This window comes from Chionomys nivalis, chromosome 1, assembly GCF_950005125.1.
Source record: "Chionomys nivalis chromosome 1, mChiNiv1.1, whole genome shotgun sequence".
Classification (NCBI taxonomy): Eukaryota; Metazoa; Chordata; class Mammalia; order Rodentia; family Cricetidae; genus Chionomys; species Chionomys nivalis.
Genome location: NC_080086.1, coordinates 25,988,493 through 26,008,040, shown reverse-complemented (window position 1 = coordinate 26,008,040; position 19,548 = coordinate 25,988,493). Strand labels below are relative to the sequence as shown.

Below are 19,548 nucleotides of genomic sequence, written 5' to 3'. Positions count from 1 at the left end.
AGCAGTCAGTGCTTCTTAACCTCTGAGCCGTCTTTCCAGCCCCCATAACTGCCTTTTAAATTTATTTTTAAAATATTGATTAAGTGCGGAATCCAGGCTCCTGCATGATATTCAAGTGCTCTGCCACGGAGCCACAGTAACCTCAGCCCTGTGACCATTTTATTTTATTACTTACAAAAATTTTTGTTTTGGGGCTGGAGAGATGGCTCAGTGGTTAAGAGCATTGCCTGCTCTTCCAAACGTCCTGAGTTCAATTCCCGGCAACCACATGGTGGCTCACAACCATCTGTAATGAGGTCTGGTGCCCTCTTCTTGCCTGCAGACATACATGCAGACAGATTATTGTATACATAATAAATAAATAAATAAATAAATAAATAAATTTTGTTTTGTTGATTCAGAGTTTCACTGTGTAGCCCTGGCTGTCCTGGGACTCACTGTGTAGGCCAGGCTGACCTTGAACTCTTAGAGATATCTGCCTGCCTCAGTCTCCTGAATGCTGGAATGTGCCACCATGCCTGGCATTTAAAAAGTCCTTTAAAAACGTTATTTATTTTCATTTTATGTGTGTGAGTGTTTTGCCAGCATGTATATATGTGTACCATGTGTATGCCTGGTACCGTCAGAGGCCAGAAGAGGGCATCAGAGCCACTGGAACTGGAGTTACAGATGGTTGTGAGCTGCCATGTGGGACTATGAGGACTTTAAACTTATCAACACAGCCTACTTGCCCTTTCTTCCCCTCTTCCCCTCCTTTCCTCTCTCTATTCTCTCTCTTGACTTGGTCTCCTGTTGCCCAGGCTGACCCTGACCTTGCTGTGTAGCCAAGGGTGACCTCTGGCCATTACCTCCCAAGTGCTGAGACTGCATGCATACACTACCACTGCTTGCTGTCAGTACAGTCTTTCCAAGACCCCTTCAACTTGTAAAACAAAGTGGCTGTATGAGGAACTGTTTCATCCTTCTGCCTCAGTTCTCAAGGCAGGCTAAGTTCCACTGTCTTAAGAGATAGCAGAAACAATCGCAGAGCAAAGAACTTCACCGTCTTTCTAGTTACCAGTATTGCCTCTTTCTTCAGCTGCAAGAACAACATTGAATGTCCGAAAATGTGCCTACCTGAACCTGTCACACACCCTCGGGAACCAGGTGAGGCGCAATGGCCTGGTGTCCATGCTCACCGGCTGATTGGCTGACTCCCTTGCCTCCCTCTCCCTTCCCCAGTCTCTGGTGTGCAGAACACTGAGCATTCTCTACTTTGTCTGCAGGTACCGCAGTGCTGTTGCCCCTGGTCATCCTCCTTGGCCTTTGTCTCTTATTCTTCATCTTCATCAGTTTAATGTGCAGATATCCCGGGTGGAAGCCCCAGGTCTACTCCCACAGTGAGTGCAGTCTGTGGGGAAAGCGGAGCTGGGGAGGGGGTCAGGTGGACAAGGTGGTGGGGGTGAGGCCCTTTGCTCAGGGCTAACAGTCCTGGTTGGTGGGAGGGAAGCCATACTGTATCAGTAATTCTCTTGTCTCTGGGGCCACATAGACCCTGAGGCATGACACCACAAGTCCCCAAGGCCAGGGTTGGGGGAGGTTTGAAAGGGAAGTGAAATTCATGATGCTTTCTTTTTTTTTCTCAGTTTGTGGGAATTCAGCACCTGTCAAAGAGGTGAGAGGAAAAGTACTCCGGCTTCCTGACTCTCCCTTCTCAACTCCCTGACACCTGAATGCTTGCACCGGGGGTGCTGAGCTCCCTTAGTTCCTCCATCCCCCACCCCCTTAAAGGATAAAGAGCCAGAGAGGGCTCTGTTTTCTTTCCCCACTAATGCAATGCCTTCTTTCTTTCAGGTGGAGGTAGAAAGAAATAAGCCCCTAACTCCAGCCCCTGCCCCCGCCTTAAACCCCGCTCCGCACTTCAGCTCTGCCCCAGGCTTCAGTCCTGTCCCCAGTACCCCCAACACCTCCAGCCCCATCTTCTACCCCAGTAACTGGCCCAACTTCAAGGTCGTGCCTCCTGTAAGGGAGGTGGTCCCAACCCAGCGTGCTGACCTCTATGAATCCTTCACCTCCGTGTCAGTCCCCACTCCTATTCAGAAATGGGAAGACTATCCCCACCCGCAGCGACCCGACCGTGAGTTTGGGTTCCCGGAGGCGGGGACATTACTCCTGGAAGGAGTCGGGCAGGGCGGAGGCCAAGATGGCAGGGCTGCTGCTGGAGGCGCACGATCTTTGTCTCCAGTTGCAGACCCAGCGACGTTGTATACGGTGGTGGACTGCGTGTCTCCGTTGCGCTGGAAGGAGTTCATGCGGCTCCTGGGGCTGGGCGAGCACGAGATCCAGCGGCTGGAAATCCAGAACGGGCGCTGCCTGCGCGAGGCTCAGTACAGCATGCTGGAAGCCTGGCGGCAGCGCACGCCACGCCACAAAGCCACGCTGGACGTCCTGTACAGTGTGCTTTGCGACATGGACCTGAAAGGATGCGTGGAGAACATCCGCGAGGCGCTGGGAAGCCCTGCCTCCTACTCAACCGCACCCCGCCTCCCACGGTGAGGCCACAGCCCCTCCTCAAGGGAGGAACTTACAGGACAGTTCCGGCGAGATGCTCTGCTGCCCTGTGGGCCTCCTCCTTGGATGAAAAGGAGGGAGGAGCCTTGAAGGGGCAGGCTCGAGCTGGCAACCGCTTACTCGGTGCTACCTACTTGATGTACATAGCTTTTCTCAGCTAACGAAGATTGTCCCGGAGCCAACCACTTGTTCGGAGCAGCAGTATGTGCCATCTGTCTGCTCCCAGCAGGCGGAGCATGCCAAAAGCCAGAACAGGTGATTGCAAAGGAAAGGGACACCATATCTCATGCCCCACTTGAGATGCACAGGGCCTCCCCCATTTGGTTCCTGCGCCTTTTTCACAGTAGGTAAGCAATATTTGTATCAATTATATCACACTAATGGAAACTCGGCTTTCCTTTGCTCCCTGCCTGGACCAACAAGGCTCAACTGTCTAAGGTAGGGGGGCGAGCACAGAACAACGGGGTCTCCAGCTGGAGCCGTGGTCTCTTGTAAATACACTAAAAGTCTAAAAAAGCCGATCTCTGACCCTTGAAAGAGTGGTTTGTATATTGGAGAGGCTGGGAAGAGCCCAGCACCTAGGAGTAGCATGGAAAATCCAGCCATCCTGCCAGCTAACGGAGACTACACATCACGGTCCCGTGGGTGCCCATGCTTCCCTCCTCCCACCCTCCTCCAGTGTTGACCAAACAGCCATGTTTTGGGGCAGTTTTATGTGGTGCTCAGAGATGTGTCTGTGAGACATGAAAGCACAGTTCTTGACCTCCAGAGTCCACAGAGCCGGAGGTGGGTGCCTGGGTCAGGCTTGGTTTGAAGTGGGTCCTTGAGGTAGAGTCCAGGGGTAGGGTGGTGACCAGCACTCTTGGGGAGACAATTCCTCTAGGAGATGTGTCAAAGGACCTCAGCATTCCTCACACTTCTCTGTAAAGGAAGGAGACGATACATTAGGTCAAGGTCAAGCAACGCGAGTGGGGGTGGGGGACAGTTAAGCTGAGTACCTTCCCCTCCCCTCCCCACTTGGTCTTTGTTCCGCTCTGCCTTCCTTAGAACGAAGGGTCCCCCACTTCATACTGCCCTTTTGTCCCATAGTCGTTTCCTTCCGCACTTACGATGTGGACAGTGGGGTGTCCAGCTGTATGATGTGGGTCCCCCTCATTCTCCGCAGCTGGGCTCGAGTCAACTTCCGGGGCTTGCCATCCCCAGGTTCCGAGGCTCCCTCTATCCTTTGGCTGGCCAGCTCCTCCCTTATCTCCCTGAGCATGTCCTCAGCCTGCAGGGGGCGGGGTCGGAGTCCAGGGGATAGAAGTCCCTCTTCTTCATCTGAGGACTCCCAGGGGCTTTCCCCAGCAGAGTCAGTAGGGGTCGGAGATTGGGGGACTGGGCTCCGCCGTTGCGCCCTGTTTAGAGTTTCTACCACCACATTCCGTGTGGTCAAAGTCTCATCTTCCTCCTCGGACCAGGTTGGGGGTGCTCTCCTGGGCAGACTGCCTCCTCTTAGAATCCCATCTGGCAAGTCTGGGGCACTTCGTCGCTGGGGAGCTTGAGGGTCAGGAGGCTGGGGGCGCAGAGGAACGTCTCGGAGTTCCAGGGTGGAGAAGGTGAGACGAGGGTCCCTACGAAAAGCCTTGGCCCGAAGCCTATTCAGCGGGGTGTGAGGGGTCTTGGGGGAACTTGGAATCAAGGTGCCATAGCCAGAGTCCGAGGTGTCGTCAGGCATGGAAGGAGCATCTTCATCCGTATCTTCAGTCACCACTAGGCGGGGGATGATGCTCAACTCCAAAGTCCTACTGTTAATAGCAGAAAGTCAGACTGAGATAATGAAGATCAAATACAAGCCCAGGAAAGTGTCCCCCGTTACTCCGCTCAGGAATGTCTTCTCCTCCAAACTTATTGTCCTGTCTCTTCACATGACACAGTGTTTTTGCCGCCTCACTGGCTAGAATTGTGCTCTATAAAAGACCTTGGGTACTCACTTCTTTTATGCAACACATATGCTAAAATTGGAATGACACGAGAAGATTATGGTCCCTGTGCAAGGTTCTTGCAATTTATGAAGCTTTCTGTTGTTAAAAAAAAAAAAAAGACAAGACCTTGAACTAGGCTGGGTGTGATCCTTAAAAACAAACAAACAAACAGGGGCTGGAGAGGTGGCTCAGTGGTTAAGAGCACTGACTGCTCTTCCAGAGGACCAGGGTTCAATTCCCACACCCACATGGCAGCTCACAACTGTCTGAAGATCCAGTTGCAGGGGATCTGACACCTTCACACCAATGCACATAAAATAAAGTTAAATAAACCATAAAACATATTTAAAAACACCAAACAAACAGACACGAAGAGTTTGGGTTGCCTCTGAGCTCTTATTCTATCCACAGCACCTAGTTCAGAACTCATGTCAAGCAGTTTGTCTCTTATTTGCTGACTGGATCCTCTGCAAGGGCTGTACCATCCTGGGTGAACCTCTTACACTGGGGATTTGAACTTGCTGTGTCTTGGAAGCGCTGATATTCTGAGAATCCATATCTACCTTCACTCTGCAGCCTGATCCTCACAGGGAGCTCACACGCCACGTTTCTGCTTCCTTTGCCCTGTGCCCACCCTGTCCCACGCATCCCTTCACATGGTGGCTACCAACCTGGTCCACTCCCAGCGGCTGCTCCTGTTCCTGCAGCCACACCAGGTTCTCCAGGGCTGCACTGATTCTCTTCCCTCCTCCCCACCTTGGAGGGTGCACTTGGGTCTTACCTCCCCTCTGCGCTGCTGCTCTGGGAGTCCTCTGGGGAGGGAGTGGAGGGCCTGGTGTTGGGGGACTCCTTGCCCTGGTTGCGATAGAGGGCCAGGAGCTCTCTCTTCTGTTGAACGTACTCCTCAGCCTTCAGCCTCTGCAGAGTGGCCTGGGGAGGGACTTCTGTTATTATGAGCTCATTTACTGCACACTTGCCGTATTCTGGACGCTCTACTAATGGCTTTACCATGGTGCCGTTACCCACTCCAAACACCGCTCTGAGGGACAGGTGTTTACACTTCCTTTCCTACCGAGAAAGGGGAACCAGAAGGCTAGTGATCCCCTTAGGAGTCATTCTTACAGGAAGGGAGCACAGTGCGGCCAAGATGTGGTGGCACCAGGCTGCAGAGCTGGTGCTGGCGGCAACTGGGGTGACAGAAAGTCCCCTCTCCTCCTCTATCATGTGCCTGCTTTTCATGCCTCCAGGGATACCCTTGGAAACTCTCCTTGACTGAGATGAGGTGCTGCCAGGGCTCTGAACCATATTGGTCCTCAGGTTGCTCTTTTGGGCAACCTGAGGCATCTCATCACCTTGGCATCCATCCTGAAGGTGAGAGGAGCAGGAGCATGCTGGTCCTAGACTGAGGACCCTTCTGTCCCTTAGACGGTACGAAAGCAAAGCAGTCCCAATATGGACGAGAAGACGGCACATGTCTGCATTTCTTCTTGGGACCTTTCTTTTCTTTTGGTTTTCCAAGACAAGGTTTCTCTGTAGCTTCGAAGCCTGTCCTGGAACTAACTAGACCAGGCTGGCCTCGAACTCAAGGAGATCCACTTGACTCCACCTCCCAAGTGCTGGGATTTGTTTTTTCTTTTCTTTTTTTCTTTTTTCTTTTGTTTTGTTTTCTTTTGTTTTTGGAGACAGGGTTTCTCTGTAGCTTTGGAGCCTATCCTGGAACTAGCTCTTGTAGACCAGGCTGGCCTCGAACTCAGAGATCTGCCTGCCTCTGCCTCCCGAGTGCTGGGATTAAAGGTGTGCGCCACCACCACCTTGCTCTTGGGAGTTTTCACACAGAATAGAGCAGTGACAGCCGAGAGGTGGCTTCCAGTGCAGCTCCATATGCACGGGCTGCTTTGCCGCACACCATCACCCTACAGTGAGGAAAGCATGGCTGTGAGCTCATCTCACAGCCACAAAGACCAGACTCAGGAGCCGCTACTGGCCAAGGAGGCCACGGAGAGGAGAGCTGGGTGAAGATGCTTCTTAAGTCCTAGTTCAGTGACTGCAGGCTTTGGAAAGGTAGCCTTGAGGGGCCGAGAGTTACACATGAGGATGGTGTTGGGGGAGACAGCAGAGCCTGAGAACGCACAGGGTAGGGGGTAGGAAGAGGTTTGGCATGAGGGTCGGGGGGATGCCAGGGGCAGAATGAGCATCAGTATTCATAGACATGGCTAATAAGATACTCAAAGTGCTTCCTAGCTGGCAAAGAAATGGGCATAGGCTGGGACTGATTCCAGCATTTGGATCATGGTGGAGTCACACGAGGCAGATGGATCTCTGAGTTTGGGGCCAGCCTAGTCTACATAGAGAGTTCCAGGCCAGCCAGAACTATACAGTGAGACCTCATCTCAGAAAGCAAGCAAACAAGAAAGAAAGCAAGCAGGAAGGAAAGAAGGAAGGGGAGGGGAGAAGGAAGGAAGGGTTGTAGCTGGAGTCTTCTATCCCCCCCCCCAGGTATCCCCACCACAGCGACTGCCGAGGGGCTGCATCTGGCATGGAGTAGGGACCTCAAGTGCCCCCCCCCAACCCTATACAAGGTTCTGTTCTGACTGACGCTAGGCTAGCCTGGTGGCTCCCTATTTGTCCTTTCTTGTCAGCCAGGGGAATGTGAGCCAGCAGCGCTGGAGCCCCTAGGCTTCTCCAAAGCTTCTGTAGGAGCATGGGAAGGGCCGGGTCAGGACGAGACATGTTGGAGGAGGGATGAGCAGGCATAGGAAAACATATCAAGTGGGCAGTTCTAACTCTCCTTCTCCTGGCTTCCCAGCCACTGAACCAGAACAGAGGAGAGACCCAAGGGCAGGAAGCTCACACACCAGGCCAGTTCCCATGCCCCTCTTCCCCAGGCTTCATCTCTCAGCTCAGCCTGAAGTGGGAAAGGTATAAACAAAGGAATGGCAATGGGGCCGCACAGCTGACTTGTGATGGGGAGATGCCCCTTGTTCCACAGGCCCCAAGTTTGAGTTTGGGATGGGATGGGATGGGATGTCCAGGACAGGGCTATAGTGTGGAGGGAAAGAATGGGAAGAAAAGGGGAGTCTTTAAGAAACACTCAGAGCCAGCATCCCCTCTAGGCCCGCCCCTGTCCCTCCCCCAGGAAGAGCAGGAGTAGGGAATCCTCAAAGCCTCAGCAGCGGGCTGAGAAGAGCAGTACAAGAGAGAAAGCTAGATAGAGTGTGGGGCCCACGAAGCTGGAGAAAGAGGGGGGCTCCCAAGCAAGATTCCCGTGGAGAATCCACGAGACAGAATGCCTCATCTCTCTGTAGTTCTGCAATCACACACTCTCCCAGCGCCTCTTGCCTCTCTCAGCCATCACACGGGTGCCTTCTTCCAGCTCCGCACCTCCCGCCACGCCTCTCTCCTCTCTTCACCTTCCTTCCTCCTCTGCCTTTCTCTTTTTAGTTTTGTGAAATTAAGTCTTTCTATGCAGCTCAGATTCAGAACTTGATGAATAGCCCAGGTTAGTTCTGAGCTCGTGATCCTCCTGTCTCAGCGCTCTGGGTGCTGGGATTATAGGAGTGCTCAGCCAGCTGCTCAGCCCTTTCTTGTAAGCAGCAGAACAATGACACACATGTGCAGAGCACCATGAAGTGCGGGGTCTCACGTCAAGCCACTGGCTTGCTGGCTCTCACTGAACCGCAGATGATGAAGGCTAGGCTGAAACGGGGAGTAATTTGCCAAGAACACAGGGTGGGCTCTGGACTCTCCACAAGTCTCCCTGCTTAGTCTTCAATTGGCCCCTTTCATTTCTTGGCCTCTACCCCTGAGGGTTCTTTCTGTTCCCCTCATCAGTTCCTTTTCCTCTCCCCACCCCCACCCACAAGCTCATTTTCTGTTAAAGCGTGAGCCACCTCTGAAAACCCTCAAGGACCACACATCGCTAATGTTTCTGCAGGAGAGAAGAAAAACCTGGGCCCTGGGCAGTGGAGGGACCAAGAGATACTCTGTCACCCGAGTGTATGTGTGTATGTGAAATGTGTGTGTCTGTGGGGTGTGTGTTTGTGGTATATATGTATGTATATGCATGATATATGTGTGTAGTGTGTGTGTTTGTGGTGTGTGTGTGATGTGTGTGTGGTATATGTGTTTGTGTATGTATGTGTATGTATGTGTGTGATATGTGTGTATGTGTGTGTATTTGTGGTGTGTGTTTGTGTATGTGTGTGTTTGTGGTATATGTGTGTGTATGTGTGATATATGTGTGTTTGTAGTGTGTGTTTTTTGGTGTATGTATGTGTGTGTATTTGTGGTGGGAGTGTGTTTGTGATATGTATGTGTTTGTGGTATAAGTGTGTTTGTGTATGTGTGTGTTTGTGGGGTGTGTATGTATGCGTGTTATATGTGCGTATGTGTGTGTTTGTAGTGTGTGTGTTTGTGGTGTGTGTGTTTATAATATGTGTGAGTTTGTGGTATGTGTGTATGTGTGTGTTTGTGGTATGTGTGTATGTGTGTGTTTGTGGTATATGTGTGTGTATGTGTATGTGCAATATATGTGTGCAGTGTGTGTTTTTGTGGCATATGTGTGTGTTTGTGGTGTGTGTGTGTGATATGTGTTTGTGGTATGTGTGTATATGTGTGATGTGTGTGTTTGTGGTATATGTGTGTTTGTGTATGTGTGTGGAGTGTGTATGTATGTGCATGATACGTGTGTATGTGTGTGTGTTTGTGGTATATGTGTTTGTGGGGTGCGTGTGTGTGTGAAGACTGATAGTAGTCCATAGGAAGGTGTTCTGGATGATTGCAGTATTTCAGGCTTTGAGTTGCTGGGAGCCTTGCTGTAAGTTTGGTCACAGGGTAGAAGTGACGCTCCTTTGGTCACCCCGCAGAGACTATCGGTACATGAACACCAGTAAGTTTCACTGGCTCCCAGATGTTCCAGAGGGAGAATGTGGGAGAAGGGTTGTGGTGAGCGTGGGAACCAAAGGAAGGGAGAAATTTTAGAGGACCGGGTGATAAAAGAGCGGTCTCAGATGTGGTGATGCAATAAAACTATACACATACGTGCACATACATGTGCCCACCCGCCACACAAACAAATGTACATGTTACTCCCTGCGGCTGAGGATGGAGCTCAGAGGTCAGGTACTTTGCCGAGTAGGAAAGAGCTCTGCCAACCAATAAGACAAAAATACGGAGCCTCTCAAATCTCTGTCTCTCTTTGCCATTCTGCTCCCACAGTGGGTTGACTGGCAGCCTGGAGGAAGCGAGGTCAGAAACCTAACCCTCAGCGGCCATAGATGTGCCCTTAGTCGGGGTAGGGTCTCTGAAGATGTGAAAGGACCTAAGGTGATGATCTCAGGCGGTGCGTTCTGCACTTCCGCTGGATTCTACAGTGTATGTCTGCTGTCTTCATGAGAAAGGGAGGGACATTTGGACATCAGTAGACAGAGGGGAAAGTCAGAGATGGGGAGTTGGGGTGCTGCTCCAAGTCAAGGGTTACTGAAGCCATCAGTGGCTGGGAAGAGTCACAGGCTCTGCCCTAGAACCTGGCAGGAAGCTTAGTTCTGTCAACGCCTTGACTTTGAACTTGTGGCCTCCAAAGGATGAGGAATTCTGTTTCTGGATTGTTTGTTTTGTGTGGAACTGTGGCTCAATAAACTCCAGGGTCTTATTCAAGCTAAGCACACACACACTCTCCCACCGAGCTACACCCTAGCCCGGTTTCAGGTGTTTTAAGCCACTGAATTTGTAGTAACTATTGCAGCTTTACTAATCTCTCTCTTTTAAACTCCTGCTTCTATCACATAGATCTGCCTTCATCACTACCCTGTTTAAAACCTCCACTGGCTCCATATCGTCTATGGGACAAAGTTCAAGTTCTCAGCACGGGCCTATGGCATGACTTCCTGTGCTCACATTTATACACCATGTCCTGGCATTGTCAAACAAACATCCTGTTCTTTCCTGCGTAGGCACATACGGGTGCACCCACCCACACAGTCATGTGCATGCACCACACACATAATACAATACATGAGACACAGACAGACAGACATGCAGGCAGACACACAGACAGACAAACAGACAGACAGACAGACACACATACAGGGTGGCTATGGGAGAAAGTGTGGCAGACAGCCTAAGAGGACATGACATGGTCCTGCATGGTCTCAGCTGAACTCTAGAGTTTGTATAACCTTGAGACAGCCCTGATCCCTGCCTTTAAAGTGAGAGGTGGACCACCTTGATGCCTTCCCAGCTCTGGTTCTCTTGACACATGTAACTGTTTCCTACTTCTGAATCTTTGTATTTGGCACCCCCTCCTTCCTTTGCTCCTCTGACATACTTCTGTGTCTCCCCTGACATACTCCTGTGTCTCCCCTAACTTACTCCTGTGTCTCCCCTGACATACTCCTGTGTCTCCCCCAGTGCTCCATTGTCGGTCTGGAATCATGGCTTCACCCCCTAATCTCCCTCGGCACCATGGCTTTTCCAGCAGACAGGTGGGGCAGAAGGCTTGGCCCCTTTCTCTGTTGCTGTCTTCTGCGTGTTTACTTGGCTATTTGTACTCTGATTACTCTAATGAGCTGCAGTGCAGATTTCCGGAGGGCAGGAATGCTGGGTTCATTCTTTTCCCTGGCACCTAGCCCTAGTGCCTGTCCCCAGAAAGAGCCCCCCTGGTTGCCTGAACAGAAAGAAGATGAAGTTTAGAAATTCACTATTTCATTGTAATCAGACCACTAGGGTGTACCCCAATAGTGAGCTCAGTAGCTGGCTGTGGGCTTTCTTGGATTCTGTCCTTCTCTGGAAGGTACCCAAGTCTGATCAAGTCTGCACCTGCTCTTAGCCCAGCCTCTCTGCCCTCCTTCACCCCTCTGAGCTCCAGGGGCACATGTTCACCCTTCTCCAAGGCAGCCACCTACCTGAGCCTGCAGGGTCTTCTCCAGCCACCGCACACGATCAGTCGAGCTGGGACAGTGCACAGTAAGGGCACTGGAGACACACTGGAATTCAGTGAGGTGGATCAGCAGGAAGCTGTCTGCATGGACAAAAGCCCTGCTGTAAGGACTGGGCCTCATCCCACCCCAATTCCGACCCTCCCTCCTCTGGTAGAAGAGACATACGGGGATCTCGCAGTGGTCGGCACACCAGTTTCTCCAGCATGAGAGGGGGCCGGATGACCTTGGCTCTGTCTGCCCTGCGTTGTGGCTTGGTGACCAGGAGCACGTCAGAAAAGAGGAATAGGTACACATCCAACTGCAGGAGAAAGAGGCAGGGTCAGTCTACCTGGGATCTGGGGATCTGGGGAGGGGGGAGGGGCTGGTTTGGGATCCTGGCTCACTGGCTGATGCCTGTGAACAGAAGCACGAGGGCAAAGCTATGGGGTGCTACAGCTGGGAGGGCATTGCCTTGGTCCGTCTCTTGATTTGTAGGCAGGGAAGAGGGCTGCCTCAAGGTCATATAAACAACTGGTGTGCAGGCAGAATCAGAACCACATCCCTATGCCCAGCCTACCATACTATCTCCCATTGCTGCCTTGTGTGTGTTGTGTGTGTGTCATATGTATGTGACCGTGTGGGTGTTTATACCAGTGTGCCCATGTGCAGAAGAGAGCAGGACGCTGGGTGTCTTGCTCTAGCACTTTCTATTTTATTGCTTTGAGATGCAGTTGACTGGTCATGGAACTCATAGGATCTGCGTGTCCTACCCAACAACCCTGGGGCTACGGATGCAAGCAGCCATGCCCAGCTTTCTTTCTTTCTTTCCATTTATTTTATTTTAGTGTAGGTATGTGCATGTGAATAAAAGTGCCCGTGGAGGCCAGAGGTGTTGGATCATCGCCCCGAGCTGGAGTTATGGGCAGTAGTAAGCCATTTGACAATGGGTGCTGAGAACTGAGCTTGAGTTCTCTGCAAGATCATCAGCAAGTGCAGTCGGGCAGTGGTAGTGCACACCTTTAATCCCAGCACTGGAGAGGCAGAGGCAGGTGGATCTCTATGAGTTCAAGGCCAGTCTGGTCTACACAGTGAGTTCCTGAGCAGCCAGGGCTACACAGAGAAACCCTGTCTTGGAAAAAGAAAGAATGAAAAAAAAAAAAAAAAGACCATCAAGCACCCTTAACAGCCAAGTTGCTTCTGCAGACATAGGCTCAGTTTCTTATGTGAGTGTTAAGGATTCAAACTTAGGTTCTCATGGTTTTAGGTTTGGAGCCCGTATGGTAACCTACAGCTCCTTGACTTTTCTTTGAAAAGTCTTTATTTTTCTATTTGATGTGTATGGAATTTTGCCTTTGCGTATGTGTCCGTATACTACATGTATGCAGTGCCTGGGAGCCCAGAAGAGGTGTCCGGTCCTCGAGCTGGAGTTATAGACAGGTGTGAGCTGCCACATAGGTGCTAGGAACTGAGCGTGGGTCTCTGCAAGAGCAGCAAGTGCCCTCAACTGCTCAGGCACCTCTCCATCTCCAGGTCCTCGTGTCTACAGCAGCGCAATTGCTCTTACCCACAAGCCCCCTCTTCCGGCTTTTCGCCTCTAATCCCGCGTCCTTCCGTGCTCCCCCCCTCCTTCACGTGACTCTCACCTTCCCTTCTCGCCCTTCCTTCACGCGCACGGGTCCTTCCAACAGTAGCTGCCTGGTGTGCTCAGGGGCGACCCCTAGTATAGGAGTCATGAGATCCAGGGTGGAAAACGGTCGCAGGTTCTAAGGGACCACAGAGGAAACAGGAAGGGGATCAGGACACCATGCAGGTGTGCCTCCCCATCCCAACCTAGGGTGGCTTCTTGTGCTGCCACCAGCCCATTCTTTCTGTACCTGGAGCCACAGCAAACACCCCAGTGTCCCCTCTTTTCTCTCCTCATTTACCCTTGGGACAGGCACTCAGTGATAGCACTCAGGTACAGAATGTGTTGGCCTCTGTCCTCTCCTAGCCAGGCTTCTCCTTCATCTACTTTCCTGGAACCTGGAGACCCTTTCCTCACCTTCTCCACCTCCTCGTTGGAGGGCTCGAGCACCTCATAGGGTCCAATGCGCTGGGCTGCAGCCACCAAGCTCTCCAGCTCTTCACCCTGGCGGACCTGCCCGTTTATATGTCGCAGGAAGGACTCCACAGCTGCAATCTTGGGATGGGAGAAACAGAAGGAGGCACAGCTGAGCCCAGCTTGCCCACCCAGCGGCAGTCACAGCAACTAAAATAGCCTTAGTCAGTCAGCACTGTGTGAGGAATGAGACCTCAGTGATCTCCGGAGAGAGCTCTTACCCCCCCCCCCCACCTTCTCCCCCACAAGGGTGGTAGCCTCACCTGAGTACCTACCATGGCATTCAGGGCCTCTTGGGCTCGGGGCTCGGGGCTTCTCTTGAGCACAGCCTGCAGCAATAGTGGGTACTTGGTGACGCGCTGGTGGGGTTTGATGAGTAAGTCACCAAGCGTCTGCCTTCCGGAGCGCTTGTGTTTCTCGCACCACTGTGGGGAGAGGGGGAGGGGGGAGAGCTCAGGAGCCTGCTGCGACCCTCCCGCCTGCACCTCCAGGGACTGCCTATGCCTTGCACCCAGATGAAGCCTGGCCTGGCTGTGTCATTGAACCCCTCCAGCCTCCATGTTCCATGGCGCCCCACCTGCACGAAAGTGTGGAACAAGGGGTTCGTGTCTTGCTGCTCCCGAGCGTAAGCCATGGTCTGCTTCACTCGCAGGCAGTACTGGACGTACGGCTGGAACCGCTGGCCAAACTGGAGGAACAGATATTGGTTAGGCTGAAGCGGGTCATTAATTGACCCTGGCTGTCGAGCATGGCTGCAGGCTGAGGAGAGAGCCCCACACAACCCCCAAATGAAGCCCCTGCCAGTCTCCACCTCCCAGGAAGCCTCCTGACAGGCCCCTCATTTTGTGTTCCCGAGAAGAACGGACACCCTGAGAGGAAGGCCCTGGCTACCCCTGGAGTTCATTCTGCCCGCGGCACTGGCTCTGTCTGTCCCCCTGGACTCACTCTCCTGCCATCAATAATTCAACCTGACTGTTTTCAGGACGCTGGGGCTCCTATTTCTGTGACCTAAAAGTTGTCCAGAGGCCCTGCTCTGAAGGAAGGAGGTGCCAAAGGTTCCCAGGAAACTGCGCCCCTCCTCCCTGCTTTGTATCCCATCCCAACGTTTCCTGCCGGCCCAGTAACACTGTAACACTGTGGAAGAAAGACCAGACCCAGGCCCAGCTCTCCCTCTCTTACCTCTCCACATTCAATGCCCCTGTGATATTTCACTAACCCCTCCTGCCCCCACCTTAGTGCCCCTCCCAGGCATCTTCTTACATAGGTGCCATTCTTTAAGAGACATTTAAAAATTTTTATTTTATATTGTGTGCATGAGTGTTTCATGTATGTGTGTGCGTGCCATTTGCATATCGGGTTCTCTCAGAGGTTAGGTCAAGTCCTCTTGAATCAGAGCTGTGAGCTACCTTGAAGGTCCTGGGAACCAAACCCAGGTCCTCTGCAAGGCCAGTCAGTGTTCTTAACTGCTGAGATACCTCGCCGGCCCTTTGGGCCTCATTCTTGCACTTAGCTATTTGCTGATGGGTCTCAAAGGAATAATTAATATTTTATAGCTGCTAAGAAGTGCACACTTGTTATTATAGCACCTGGGAAGTTAAGGCAGGAAGATCTTGAATTTGAGGCTAGCCTGGGCAACATTGCCAGACCCTGCCTTAAAAAAAAAAAAGAGAAGAGAGAAAAGAAAAAAGGAAAGCAATACAGCTGATGAGAGCACACCCCTCCACCCCCAATGTTTCATGTCATAAGGGACTCCAGAAAGCAAAGAACCTTTGAAACCGGTCCCACTTGTGGGATGGAATGAAGGAGATGAGGTTGTATTTTGGAGTTGGAATTGTGCCCTGCAGATCCTTTTGGGCTGACTTCATCCTGCTTTTTCTGGGTATCCCCATACTCACTGTCAGGAAACCATTTTGTAAGCTGACAGGGTCCAGAGGCTGGCCAGAGGTTCGAGTCTCTTCCAGGACGGGTTGCAGAACTTCCTCCCAAAAGCTCCGGTGGGCTCTAATCAGCTTGGGGACGGTTCCAAACAGGGTCTCAGCTGACACCTGGAGGAATGAGTAGGACTTAGTACCAGACCTTTGTTGGGTCACAGTCAGGAAGGGACAGGACTTTCAGCTTTAGTGACAGGGTTGGGGCAAAAGGGAAGAGCCTGACAATGGCCTGGAAGACCCTAGGTGGTCGCTCAACCGCTGTGGTGCCAGAGAAGGTAGGGGTCTACTGCCTGATGGGGGTCTAATGCAAATGGGAAGTGTAGGGGAATCAGGGGTGTCCCCAAAAATGGGGCTGTGGAATTCGCTGTGGCCCCGTCCCCTATCCCCCCACCCTGCACGTTCCCACTCACGTCAGTCAGTAGCCCCACTCGCTGTAAATTCAGCAGCCCAGCTGCCAGGAGCTAGAGGCAGGGAGGAGGACAGGGGCTCAGCACCTGGTCTCCCTTCTCCAGGCTTTCCCCAACCCCACCATCTTCTCTTTCCGATGATGGAGAAGATCTGAAATCAGGGCTTGGAATCTTGCCCCGCCCCCGTCCCCCATCCCAGTCCTTCTGCTCTGGGAGAAGGTCGATAATACTAAGGACCCAGGTAGTGAGGAGATGAGGTTGAAGCTGAAGGTGGCTCACATCAGTCATGATCTTGAGCTTCCTCAAGAAGATCAGCTCCGTGGTCAGGAGCTCCCACAGTGCCTCCTGCTGGTGGCAAAGCTCCCGGTTCATCTCCTGAGGGGGACAGTGCTGGTTCACTTGGGGAATGCTGATAAGAGTAGGTGCCATTTGTTAAGTGCTAGATCCGGGCTTCTGGTCCCTCTCCACAGGACCTTCTAATCCTAACCAACCCTCTAGTTTGTAGTAGCATCACCCCCATTTTCCATATGAAGCAAGTGAGGCTTGAGGAGGTCCTCCACCATAACCAAGACTTCACTAGTTGAGGGCAGAGCTGGGATTTCAACAAGATCTCTAGAAGCTTTCCCCTCTAGATGCCGTATCCCAAGGCCTTTGCTTTTCCCAGGGCAGATGTGAGATGCATGTATGCATGTGTGTATGCATGTGTGGAGGAGGGTCTGATGTGCTCTGGAGACAGACCATTTCAAACCCACCTTGTGTCCAAGCACCAGCTCCTTCCAGGACTTTTCCATGGTCAGGCCACTGTCACCTCCATCTCCTATCTCCCAGTATCTCCGGTCCTCGGGTGGTAGACGGGGCATCCCAAACATGCTGAAAGTGTGCAGTCTCACCTCCAGCTCATGGGCCCTGGTGACTTCCTGGGAGAGCAGAGAAGGTGATCAGCCTGGTACATCCCCAACATTTGGTGCCCAGGCTCCAGAAAGGCTGTGTGTGCACACATGCACATATATGTGTGCCTGGCATGGCATGAATAGGGTCGTTATTACCCAGGAAATGAAATTACACTTTTGTCTGCAAGAAGGTCCCTGGGTAGAGAGGTTTAAGGGAACCTCCCTGGCCAGAATGACACCTTCTAGAGGTTTCCTCACTCAGAACAGAGTAAGAGTCCTGTTTTTCAGAGTGGTCTTTAAGATTTGATTTTCTTTGTTCAAAAAGTAAAAGAAAAAGAAAGAAAGAGAAAAAAGAAAAAAAACTGTTTTGGGTTGAGCTGTAAATTAAATCCAGTGCCTTCTGCACTAGGCAAGCCCTCTACCGCTGAGATATACACCCCAGACTGAGGAACCTTCAAGTAAGGACCAGGACTAGACTTAAGAAAGCATGGACTCGGGTAACAATGACATATAATGGATGCGTTTTTGTTTGTTTTTAGATGGGGACTCACTATGCAGTTCAAGCTAACCTTGAACCTACAACCCTTCTGCCTCAGCCTCCTGCGTGCTGAGACTATAAATGTGCATCATAAGGCTTGGATTTAACTGGAGATATTTATGAAGCATCACACCTTAAAGTTTATATTTGCTTTTGGTACCGAACAATGTGGGAAACAAATAATTAATTCTAAACCTCACTCTACCCTTAAGTAGGCATGGAGGAAGAAGTAGGGTTTCCTGGGGTGAAGGCTGGCAGGGAAAGTAGGCATGAATAGATTATGTCCGGTTCACACATTATCTGGTAATTTCCAAAAGCTGGGAGTTTAATATTAATAATTTATCCTAGCTTGGTGGTGGTGGAGAGCACAGCTTTAATGGGCACTCAGGAGGCAGAAGCAGGCAGATCTCTGTGAGTTCGAGGCTAACCTGGTCTATAGAGCTAGTTCCAGGATAGCCAAGGCTGTTACACAGTGAAGCCCTATCTTAAAAAAAACAACCAAACAAGCAAACAAGTAAACAAAGTTTAGGCTCATGGGGCCCAGCACATCGGTTGCATACAGAGCTGGTTCTTTGGAGGCCTCTGCACAGAGCTGTGCCTGTCGGAATTCTCGAAGGTGCTTGTGATCAGAGGCTCCCTGCCAGCGCTCGGTTCATGGAGTTTCTGGTCTTGGCTGTCTCTGGAGGCCATCATGGCTGGGGTTTTGAGACAGAAGTAAAGAGGATCCTTACCTTAAGTTTGGGGGAGTGAGGTGGGCCAAGTCCAAAGTGGCTTCCGTGCCTCTTCTCTGACTCCGGTTCCCGAAGCGTCAGAGGAGATGGGCCTCGGGTCTGGCCAGAGCCCTTGGCAAAAGGGACATGGAGGCGTCGGCGACTAGGGTCCTGGGGAAAGAGGAGGCAGGGGAAGTTCTGGGAGTACCAGAAATACTAGAGAGGCAGATGGCCCGAGCTTGGCTCTGGACATGATCCCTTGCTCCTGCAAGGCGGGCTGGCTCACTACTCTCATCCAACCAGTTTGGTGTGAGCTGCTGCTGCTTTGAGTCACAGTGGCTGCTGCCAGGCAGGGCAAGTTCAGCTGGGCAAGGGCAGGCCTGCCTGGTTCCTGAGGGAACCCGGAGGTAGAAGCTGAGGCCTCCTGCAGAGCAGACACACAGGCACACACATGCCTGGGCTCTGCTGTGAGTATCCAGCTCCAGCCCACCCAGCCATCCACAATACCCTCCATGCCAAGGGCTCACAGGAGTGGTGAACGATATAGGCTGTGTTCTGACTTCATTCCTTTGTGGACAGCTAGCCTCCCTCACACGCACACGCACACGTGAACGGGAGTTCACAAGGATGCAGCCTCCTCCCTAGGGACTGCAGCTAGTGTCCTGTGCCACTGGGAGTTGCTGTCCTTCTGTGTTAGAGGTTGGATGAAGCCTTAGCCACAAGTCTCCTCCCAAGGCAGGCCTGGTCACATTCCTTGTCTGCCTTGGCCTGAATTACCCCACATACTTCCTAGTGTCCCTTTCCACCTTCTCCCTGGGAGCGTCCCCATCTCCAGGGGCGGGATCCTCCAGGGAGGCAGGGAATGCCCCCAGCCAGAAGTGGACCTGCTCTTAAGGAAGCACAGAGGGCTGAAACAGCCTAGGCCCTGGCTTTCACACCCCTTACCTCCGCTAGGCTGGGAAGTGGGCCAGACAGGTGGAGCCAGGGGCGGGACCAAGGCAACTCTCTCCACTCCCTCCTCCCTGTGAGAACGGGGCACCCTGAACCTTTGCTCTTCTTCAGTCCTGACTCAGGAAGCTTTTGACTCCTCCCAACTCCTCACAAGTAGAGCCTGAGAAATGTCTTTCCCACTGCACTAGTAACTCAGAAATGCCTTCCAACCCTTCCTCTATGGGTGTGGCTCCATTGCGCTCCTGCCTCTGTCACTCTGTTGTCTGGGGCTGGGTGTGAAGTCCTGGGATCCCAGCCCAGGCATGGCCCTCCTCTCCCAGCAACCCCGGAAAGCAGAGGAGGTTAAGGGACAAGAATAGAGCAGCCTGTGAAACTATAAGGGGACAGACTTCAAAGCCTTTGTGTCCTCCCTCCTGCCCCACCCAGGTCACCTTCCGGGCACAGGCAGACTTACCAATACAGGGCCTCCTCTGGGATAGATATTCCCAGCAGGGCTCTGGGCAGAAGTCGAATGTCGGCCCCCATAAGTCTCAATTCGGGAAGCAACCAGACCTTGGAGGGGGCCCTCATTTGGAGGACCGAGGGCTTGCAT

The 19,548-nt window shown here is 52.1% G+C and overlaps 2 protein-coding genes across 2 annotated transcripts in view; one reads left to right on the top strand and one right to left on the bottom strand.

Moving 5' to 3' along the window:
- Positions 1-4,655, top strand: part of Tnfrsf1a (TNF receptor superfamily member 1A) — a 15,455-nt gene extending 10,800 nt beyond the window's left edge. The window contains exons 6-10 of the mRNA XM_057786322.1: positions 1,079-1,146; positions 1,266-1,379; positions 1,626-1,654; positions 1,834-2,116; positions 2,225-4,655. Coding sequence (XP_057642305.1) covers positions 1,079-1,146; positions 1,266-1,379; positions 1,626-1,654; positions 1,834-2,116; positions 2,225-2,535 — 805 coding nt within the window. The 3' untranslated portion in view covers positions 2,536-4,655. The remainder of the gene's footprint in view (positions 1-1,078; positions 1,147-1,265; positions 1,380-1,625; positions 1,655-1,833; positions 2,117-2,224) is intronic.
- On the bottom strand, positions 3,656-19,548 carry Plekhg6 (pleckstrin homology and RhoGEF domain containing G6). Its single transcript, XM_057786309.1, has 14 exons — positions 19,411-19,548; positions 18,027-18,176; positions 16,620-16,784; positions 16,147-16,242; positions 15,871-15,921; positions 15,425-15,574; positions 14,107-14,217; positions 13,805-13,954; positions 13,473-13,610; positions 13,075-13,194; positions 11,618-11,750; positions 11,417-11,532; positions 5,296-5,444; positions 3,656-4,334 (listed from the first exon to the last, which is right to left on the bottom strand). The coding sequence occupies exons 1-14, from the start codon at positions 19,546-19,548 to the stop codon at positions 3,656-3,658; spliced, it is 2,346 nt and encodes a 781-aa protein (XP_057642292.1).